Source organism: Lactuca saligna, chromosome 1, assembly GCF_052625555.1.
Source record: "Lactuca saligna cultivar CGN05327 chromosome 1, ASM5262555v1, whole genome shotgun sequence".
Classification (NCBI taxonomy): Eukaryota; Viridiplantae; Streptophyta; class Magnoliopsida; order Asterales; family Asteraceae; genus Lactuca; species Lactuca saligna.
The window spans coordinates 38,120,777-38,131,154 of record NC_136417.1 but is presented as its reverse complement, the minus strand read 5'-3'; the positions used below and the strand labels follow the sequence as shown (position 1 = coordinate 38,131,154).

Genomic DNA, 10,378 nt, shown 5'->3' with positions numbered 1-10,378 from the left:
CATTAATCCAAATAATTAAAAAGATTTTCTAGATAAATGCATCAATACTATATATTAATAGTAGATCATCATCCATATATATATATATATATATATATATATATATATATATATATAGGTTATGGATCCAATAAGAAGTGAGAAAATGGTAAGAAGGTAAGAAGAGAAAGTAATCAATGCTGCACAAGAGGTATATTGGTAATCTTCTATCTAAAAATTTAATTATGTAAGTGTTCTTTATATGGGTGGAGTATATCACGTTCCAAGTTTACATAATAAACAAATGCTTCAGTTACAAATAAAAAAAGATCTGCGGTTTTTTTTTTTTTTTTTTTTTTTTTTTTTTTTTTTTTTGTCTGGGTTATTTTTTGTATCATAACGACATAAAGAAAAGCAACTCTAATTACGAAGCTAAATGTACATCAACCAATTCACGACCAACAAGCTCATATGTACAGCAACAAATTACAAGATTGAAACTATTAAGCAACATATTCACGAGAAGAAAGAGACGGAAAAGTACACAGGTTTGTGTTTTTGTTTTTTTAGTGTAATATAATGCAGATTATAAAAGTGATAAAGAGTGGGAAAATTGATTCAATGAAGCAATGTTTAATGATTCAATAGAGTTTGTTATGCTATTCATGTTATTTGGGCCTGTAAGAAAAGAAGATGACATTTGAATAGCATAACAGGTGAATTAGTTGTAGTTGCAAGAAGTCGTATGGTATACTGATGGTGAATTGATTGGAGTATATTGTGAACTAGTGTTGTAACAGTTATATCATATTGAGTTTGTTAATTTTTGTAAGTTAGCATTTCACTGAATCCGACATAAAACTTGATATGTGTTGCAGATATGTTTGATTCGGAACAAACATGTATTTAATCTGATGAGATGCAATGTCTTCAAGTTGTTGAAAAGGGTAAGAAGCTTGAATAAACCTTGTCAATTACGCACTAAAAAGACACCAATAACATTAATTTTTTGTTTATTTATTGCAGATATGTGTGAATCGGAACCATCAAGTTTTCACTCTGATGGGGTTCAAGGTGTACTAGTTGAAAAAACCTGGACACCAAAAACTGAGTTGAAACCATTTGTAGGGCAATTATTTCCATTGTATGATGACGCACTGTTGTTTTATAGAGAATATGCACGTAAAAGTGGGTTCGAGATACGAAAAGGTACTACAGAGCAATCGAAAACAGGAGATGGGTACTCGCGTAGGTACATATTATGTAATAGGGAGGGCGAGAAAAAAAAACAGAAACGTTCATTTGATAGTTTGATAGACCGGAGCAAACAAAGACGAAATCGGCCAAGTCACAGAAAAGGATGTAAAGCTTGTATCCGATTGAAGCTCAATGATGAAAATGTTTGGGTAGTCAGACATTTTGAGGAGAAACACAGTCATGAGTTGGTTAATCCAGAAGACTTCCATTTTTTGAAAAGTAACAGGAGGCTTACATATCAACAAAAACAACTTATTCATGATGTATCAGATATAAACATTGGTCCGGTTAGAGCATTCAAGATATTGAAGCAAACACAAGGAGGATTTCTCAACGTCGGGGCAACTGAAGTTGAATGCAAAAATTTGAAAAGGGATTGGATAGAATACATTGGTGAAAATGATGCGGACATGGTAATTGACAAGCTCAATAAAAAAAAAGAATATTTACACGACTTTTCTTTTGAATATCGTGTGGACAGTGAGGGAAAGTTGTGTGGTTTATTTTGGGCGGATGAAGAAGCAAAGCGAAATTATTCAGCATTTGGAGATATTGTCGGATTTGATGCCACATACCGAACAAACAAGTACATAATATCTTTTCATATTAAACAAATATCATGGTTGTTAAAATAACGGTGGTAATAACTTGTGTAATTTATATTGTATATTTGTTATACAGGTACTTCATGATTTTCGTGCCATTTACAGGTATTGACAATCATAAAAAGTGTGTCACTTTTGCAGTTGGGCTGCTTTCTAGTGAATCAATAGAATCGTATAAATGGTTGTTAATGGCTTTTAAAACGACTTTTGGACGAGAACCAACTGTGTTGATGACAGATCAAGACGCAGCCATCAAGCAAGCGATTCCAGCAGTTTTCTCACCATCTTGTAGGCATCGATTGTGTATGTGGCACATATCACAAAAGTTCACCGACAAGGTAAACAATATACCCTCAAAATAGTATGTATATATGGGAATATTTAGTTAGTGTAACTGAATCGACACTTAAAATTAGTATTAAAAGCGTATAGGCATTGAAGAATATTAAGTTAGTGAAACCGAATCACGTTTTGCATGAAGCACTTTAGTTCTAGTACTAAATTCAGTTGGAACCACAAGTAGCTTGGAAGTGAATCACCTAAGAACTGAATCACCTGTTACCAAAAGAAATTTAGATGAAGCATCACGTAAAATCGTATGTATGTATAGAAATATTAAGGTATTCATGACTGAATCATGTTTTGCATGAAGCAATTAAGTGTTGGAACTTGAATCACTGGGCAAAACTCAATTCAGTTGGAATCACATTTTGCTTAGAACTGTTAGTTAGTATATTCAAATGAAATGGTTCAATTTTAACTATTGAAGCACCTATTACCAAACAAGATTTGTTGAAGCATCAGTTAATATTGTATGCACGTATAGGAATATTAAGTTAGAGTGACTGAATCATGTTTTGCATGAAGCACATAAGTGCCAGTACTTGAATCACTTGGCATAACTCATTTAAGTATGGGATCACATTGTACTTGGAAGTGTAGGTTAGTATATATGAATGAAAAGATTAAGTTTTTGCATTGAAGCACCTGTTACCAAATAAACTTTGTTGAAGCATCGGATAATATCGTATGTAAGTTAGTGTGACTGAGTCATGTTTTGGCTGATGCGCTTAAGTGCTAGTACTTGAATCACTAGGCATAACTCAATTCTGTTATAATCACATTCTGCTTGGAACTCAACTCTATTGAAGCACCTTTGACCAAACAAATTTAGTTGAAGCATCACTTAAAATCGTATCTATACATAGGAATAGTAAGGTAGTGTAATTGAATGATGTGTTACATGAAGCACATAAGTGTCGGTACTTGAATCACTAGGTAGAAATCTATTCATATGGAATCATAATTTGATTGGAAGTGTAAGTTAGTATGTAAAAATGAAATGATTCTATTTTTTTTTTTTTTCTGTTGAAGCGCCTTGGACCAAAAAAGTACTTAGTTGAAGCGTCATGTATAATCATATATAAATATAGGAATATTAAGGTAGGTGTGACTGAATCATGTTTTGCATGAAGCACTTAAGTGTCAGTACTTGAATCATTAGGCATAACTCAATTCAGTTGGGATCACATTGCACTTGGAAGTGTAAGTTAGTATATATAAATGAAGTGGGTCAATTTTTTCTATTGAAGCACCTGTTGCCAAAAAATACTTAGTTGAAACATCACTTAAAATCATATGTAGATATGGGAATATTAATGTAGATGTAACTGAATATATAAATGAGATGATTCAATTTTTTCTATTGAAACAGCTGTTATCAAACAAACTTAGTTCAAGCATCACTTACAATCATATGTATTTGGAAGTGTAAGTGCTGGTTACTTGAATCACTAGACATAAGTCAATTTAGTTGGAATGACATTGTATTTGGAAGTGTAAGTTGGTACTTATAAATGAAATGATTCATTTTTTGTCAGAAAAACTAATGATGATTGCCCATTGCTTTTTCAGTTGGGTTCCCATATGTCAAAGACGGGAGTTTTGCAACGATTAAACAATGTTATATGGAATGAACGAATCAATACAAGCGAGTTTGAAATAGAATGGCAAAGGATAATGGATGAGTATGAGTTAAATGATAACAAATGGTTTAAAGATATGTTTGCAATTCGTGATAAATGGATTCCTGCCTATTTCAAGGATTGCCACTTGTCAGGGTTAATGCGAACGACATCAAGATGTGAAGGTGAAAATTATTTCTATGGGTTGATGACAAATACAAATTTGCATTTAATTGAGTTTCTCGGTCATTTTGAAACGGCAATGGAAGCACAACGTTGTGTTCAACGTAAAAATAATCATGACTCCCGCTACACGAATCCTGATATTAAAACAAACTTGTTGATTGAAGAGGAGGCATCTGAGACCTTTACACGAACTGTTTTCTTTGAAATCCAAAAGGAGATAATGGCATCCATGCTTACATGTTACTCAATTAAAGTCGAAGAATATGACGGAATTAATAAATTCAGCATCAAAGATACTGATAAAGACGTTAAGCATTTTGGTGTTTTTGAGGTATGTAAATTGTACTTGGTTGTATCTAGAAACTTTTTTAAAGAAAACGAATTTTAATACTTTGTTATATTGACAGGTTTCATTCATGAAATCTGATTGCACAGTTACTTGCTCTTGTTTACGCTTTGAATTAACCGGGTGCCTATGTAGACACTGCTTTTATGTATTAAGGATGTCAGGAGTAGAACATTTCCCTAGAAAATATGTTTCAAGAAGATGGACAAAGGATGTGGTATCGACGCCATCAAGTGGGTATAATATGTGTCAGTCTCTTAAAGATGATGCAAATGATGATTTTAAATCAATGATCCGGGACATATACTATTCTGTTGACTATTGTGTTGATCGGCTAGTTTCTGATATGGAAAAGTTGAAGTTGTATCGAGAGAAACTAAGGGAGATGACGCAAGAAGTTGATGAAGATACAAGAAGTGTACAACCCATGACGAACAAGGGCTTCATTGAAGCGGTGTTTGGTGTCGAGAAGCGAGATGAAGTAAATGTTAAAATTCCAGAAGGAATTAGAAACAAAGGTAGTGGGCCGGTTAAGAAAAGGATGATAGGAGAAAAAGAGATGGCGATTTTGAAGGCTAAAAAGGGTTCGAGAAAATGTGGACGATGCGGGGAGTATGTTGATCATAATGCTCGCACTTGCAAGAAAAAAGCAAATGACTATGCTTCTAAATAGTTTGGTTTATTTTTTCTTCTTAATTATTAAGTATTCAAGATAGCAATGTTACTTTACGAGTTAACGTGAGTCTTTGAGTTTAAAATTTAGAAGCATTTTATTTTTAATGCAGAGACTTAGAGGATTTTTATTTTTAAGATATTAGTATCTATGTGTGAATCAAATGTTGTGGTCGCTGGAACGCATACATGATAAGTGATAAATGTTGTGTGAATCAAATTTTATTTTTAATTTTATGTTTTTAATGCAGGTGAGTCATACGTAGATCTAGATTGCAGAATGTGATTGGAAGGTGTAATTGCCATAAAATATGAAATCAGTTTTAACTGTCATGATGGCTTAAAGTTAGTGATAAGAAGAATTCCTGCAATTAAATTTTTGTTATTTGTTTTCCATGGGAGTGTAAGTGTCATGAATAGTGTAATGTAAGTGTCCTGAATAGTCAAATGTAAGTGTGATGAATAATCAAAAGTTGCATTTAATAACAATATTGTTGTAACTTTGTTTCAAAATTGATAGTAAAAAAATGTGTAAATGGTATTAAAAAGGTAAATTGTAGTAAATATCAAACACAAATAATAAATTAATAAAAAATATTGTAATTGAAGATTGGTCACTTAAAATTAGATGAGACAAACGTAAATAATATTATTGTCAAACCAAACAACAAAACAAAAGTAAAAATAGTGTAAGACATGGTTCAAAGCTTAATGTAAATCTAATAAAACAAACTGATTCTGCGCTCAATGCGTTGGAGATGTTCTTCAGTGTTCAAGTTTTCCTTCTCCGCATCAGATAACTTATCGTATGATGCTAACTTTCTGTTGAGAGATGGTTTGATAATGTTCAAATCTGATGTCAAAATTTTTGTAACATACTTCTTTCTCAATTCATTTAGTTGTATCTGTTGGTCATCACTGTCTGCGAATTCAGGCTCCAAACCCACAATCCATTTATTCGGATCCCCACCTTTATATGTTTCCATGTGTTTCATAAGGAATAACCCACAATCTATGTAGTTTTCCTTTGTCATCCATTCCATAGACGATCGAACTATGATTGCACTCTTCATTGAATTTCTTCTTGGATGATTCCAAGCATCAATGTACAGAGTAAACAATATTTTCTGGAATAAATATGATATGTGATCAGAATATAGTATATGATCCTGGTTAAATTAAATATATATGAAATTTTGTTACCAGATCGTTAGGCACGTTTCCATAAAGCACTTCAATCGACTCTTCACGGTAAATGTTGTCTATGATTACACATTCGGATTTTATGAAATCAAAGACAATAAGGTAGTAATGTTCATTGTCAAGCACGGGGAAGAATACCTGATGTACATAATAAAATTGGTTGAACATAGTTTTGTGTGAAACAAGTTAGTTAATGTAAATTGATTGAATAAATGAAAAGGACTTACAAGGTCCACATCTTTGAAGCTTGTGCATTGTTTGAATTTTTCGATATGCTCATTCATGCGATCAACAAACCTTTTGTATCGCTGCTCAATACAAATCGCCTCATCCAGTATGAAGTTGCTCTGGAATTAAAATATGTAGATTATTGGATCATTTAAAATAAGCATACGACATAAAAATTAATTTTACCAGAAGTGTGCAGGATAAAAACATCCTTGATGGTGACTTCTTATTTCTGCGTAGTTCCTGATGGTTTAGAAGAGTAGCCCAAATGTCTAATATTGTTACATGGATTTTGGATCCAGGAATCATACTCTCAAAAATTCCCCTATGTCCGCTATCTCCAAAAGTTGATTCAAATACAAGATCCCTAAATTACAATTAGTTTTCATCAATAAGTATATAGTTACTGTGATTCTTTATTTACTGTAGAATAGATATATTGATTTAGAAATGTACCATTCCTCGTCCAGCCCTGCGAAAATCCAACCGGACACTCTCTCCTCGATTGGTCTAAGAACTTTGTTTGGATCAACGACCCTATTAAAATAAGGTGATCTAATTTTCTCGGTTAGTTGCACCAATCTTCTTGTCCGTCTTGGTGCCACAACAGTGACAGGACTAACCACCAATCTTGATGTCCGTCTTGGTGCCACAATAGTAACAGGAACCGCGTTTACATCATCAATTTTGATATTTGGTTCGACATGATCCGATGGAGTTGAAAGCCTTGTAGAGGTCGCAAATGCCGATTCTAACATCATGTCAAAAGCATCTGCATTAAGAATTTGTGTAAAAGGTGTACACACAACATCAATAAGTGGCTCATCTGCCATTTGAGCTTCCGTAAACTGATCAACTTTAGTTTCAGCTGTATTATCTCGGACTGGCATAACAGGTGTCGCGGCTCCATTGAAAAATGTCCCAGCATGAGAGTCAACAGATGTTGAAAAATCTGGCCAAGCCAGATTGAATTCGTGATGCCTTTTAGTTACTAACATGCGCAGTTCGACAGAATCTGGAAACTTCTTTACACCTTGCATCAACAACTTCTGTATAGCTCGCATTGCATTGTCGCATGCATTGAATTCGATGTTAATTTCGCTCATAATATCCTGGAAAGAAGCATGGCATAAGTAGAATGCTATAAAAGTGATAGCAGGAAATGGTAAAACAAATATGCTGAAATACTAATTTTCGATTTGGTTTTATGTTGAATTAGTAAAAGCACAAAAGTCACACATATCCCGATAAGGTCACATATACTAAAGTTCTTTAATAATAGTAAACAAATAATGGTTTTACATGGTATAACGTGTGTAAAAGAACTAGCACATGGAACACATTTAGTGAATCAGTTTACTAAATAAAGCACTAAAATCACGAATTTTACCATGATTAACATTAGTAATAAACAAAATGGCATCATAAATTTGTTAAAATGTATAGTTTCATTACCTTCAAGTTGTTATCTGCATCATTTTCACTTTGTGATGTTTCTTGAACTACATGTTCAATAAAACCAGCAGGAGATTTACAATCTCTTTCAGATCCAGCAGCATCATCGTCCTCGCCATCTTCTGTTTTGGAATTTCCGTATGTGAATTAAAGATTTGTATAATTTATATGCTTAATACTATTCAAATAGTTTGAAAATGCTATAATATACCTTGTTTAGTGTGGTTCATGCTCATGTGTTGTGATGATATGATTACATTTCCGAAACCTCCTTTAGACAACTCTTCTAACTCCCTCTTATCTAACATGTCTGTTGTCCAATACATCATTCCAGTAGTTGGACTTTGAAATGTGGCATCCTCAACTTTTGTGCAACTAAGGTAAAACAACTAAAAAGAATATGTTATTGAAGAAAATATACATATATAAGCATCTTTAAGCATGTTTTGATATATTTCAGAAAATGTGTTTACCAAAAGAAATACAATGGGACCACTGTAAACGCACTTATCGTCCAATCTTCTCCACATCATACGACTTGATTTCAGACATGCTACAACAAATCCGCACCAGTCTAATTGTTTGATATCCATATCATCTGGAATATTCTCCAAGAATCCTTGATTGACAGTCCCCATCGTTGGATACTCAATCATCACAGATACAAACAACACAAGAAAATTCATAATAAAAAAAGGACCAACATTTGTGTCCTTTTGTATCATGTCTACAACGTGTGTTAGTCGTATTCGTTTGACTGATTTTGGAAATTGGGATTTCCAAAGTTTGACAAACTTGTTTCTAGAGTTTGCTCTACAAGGGTTAGACATTGGCATGTCACCCATTGGAATCCCATATATATCATGTACCGTCTCCCTTGTCACAACAAGTCTCTTGTCCTTTACACGAATCGAATTGGTATTTGGGTCATAGTTGTCGACAACCCAATAACATATCCTACGCGGCAGTTTTTCTAATTGTATATTTAAAGCGGATCCAAAACCAATAGACTCTACACACTTTCTTTGATCATTGTTCAGCAATGCCATGGTTTTGGTAATGTGTTCCGGAGGGAACCTGGTGTTCAAATATCTTAAGGAATCTTCCACTTTTCCTGGATTTGCCATTCTAGTTTGCTTTTTCACGATCTTTTGTAACGGAATTGTAACAGGTTGCGGGTTTACAAAATCATCATCATCATCATCATCATCATCATTTGGACGCTTTCGAGAATAAAAATCTGATGTAAACTTTGTCCTGCTTTTTTCTGAAAAACCATCCTCATATACATATTATTAACACATAAAAATAAATATAATAAAACATTAAATAATGATTTATGATCATTTCTTTATACTTGATTTTGATATATTGGATTCCATTTCATTGTTGATGGAAATGTCTTTGTTGTTAATGACTGTAGTGTGTTCGCTCTGTTTCCCTGTTGATTGAGATAGAATAAAAATTATCAAAAATAATTAACAATAATACAAAGACTTAAACAGAAGCATATTTATTAGGATTCATTTGACAAAAAAGTACTGGTAACACCTGAATCATTTCTACTAACATAATTATTTTGTTACGTAGTTTTTGTCACTACTCTAAAGTTGCCACCATAAACAGTAACAACACTTGAAGCACTAAAACAACTAATATCATTAAGAACAAAAGGTGTAAAACTTGAATAAATAATGTCAGTTCCAGAGTAAAAACACACCAACAACATTTTGTCAATCACTACTGTCCTGAATCACCATAAATGAAAACCAAGAAGATTATCAAAAATTACTTACTTTGTGAGTCTGGATGAGGTTCTGATACACTTACAGACTCCATAAGTCCAAAATTTCTAACTCCAGAGCAAAACACAGATGAAATTATGGCTGATTGCTAAATTTTGGCATGAACCCTCCGACTAGAAACTCTTTATGTAGCTTATCAAGCCAATGAATCTTTATAGAACCATTATACCAGAAAAATCCGTAGTAGAATATCTTGAATTTAATCATATCCAATCTCCAATTAAAAACCATCGATTCTTCTTTATCAATTTCCATCCCGAAATTATGAAGCTCGTTATGGACCCTTACAGCAGAAGTTAAAGCTCTTAGCACATAAACAATAATTTGATTATACCCAATATCTTGAGTTTAATCATATCCAATCGGCAATTAAAAACCATCGATTATTGTTTCTCAATTTCCATCCTGAAGGGTTTTTTTTGGGCGAAAATTATGGCCGGGAAGAGATGCATCCAATGCGTGGTTGATATCCTAAATAGTTGATGAAGCTCGTTATGAACCCTTCAAGCAGAAATTGAAATAACGTTGAATTTGATTACATCGAAATATCTTGTAAAATACGATTGCCTTTTCAAAATCAATCTCTAATCTGATGGCTTCTTTTGGGCGCGGAAATTAGGGCAAGGAATAAATGAAGAGGTGTGATATAAATGGGATACGAGATATGAACTTTATTAA

At 33.2% G+C, this 10,378-nt stretch overlaps 2 protein-coding genes across 3 annotated transcripts; one reads left to right on the top strand and one right to left on the bottom strand.

Moving 5' to 3' along the window:
- Positions 1–415: 415 nt before the first annotated feature.
- LOC145004991 (protein FAR1-RELATED SEQUENCE 5-like) lies at positions 416–5,010 on the top strand. The gene is made up of 6 exons (XM_078964023.1): positions 416–527; positions 1,006–1,822; positions 1,918–2,179; positions 3,556–3,611; positions 3,722–4,322; positions 4,399–5,010. The coding sequence occupies exons 1-6, from the start codon at positions 416–418 to the stop codon at positions 5,008–5,010; spliced, it is 2,460 nt and encodes an 819-aa protein (XP_078820149.1).
- A 563-nt stretch (positions 5,011–5,573) lies between these two features.
- LOC145033047 (uncharacterized) lies at positions 5,574–10,378 on the bottom strand. Of its 2 annotated transcripts, none has more exons than XM_078981978.1 (10): positions 9,692–10,378; positions 9,253–9,336; positions 8,369–9,162; positions 8,107–8,284; positions 7,896–8,014; positions 6,897–7,552; positions 6,627–6,807; positions 6,440–6,559; positions 6,213–6,350; positions 5,574–6,136 (listed from the first exon to the last, which is right to left on the bottom strand). In XM_078981978.1, exons 1-10 carry the CDS (start codon positions 9,732–9,734, stop codon positions 5,729–5,731), a joined length of 2,721 nt encoding a protein of 906 aa, XP_078838104.1. In that variant the 5' UTR covers positions 9,735–10,378; the 3' UTR covers positions 5,574–5,728. The 2 variants fall into 2 exon arrangements, with proteins under 2 accessions (XP_078838104.1, XP_078838103.1); XM_078981977.1 differs by having other exon boundaries at positions 7,896–8,017; positions 9,692–10,377.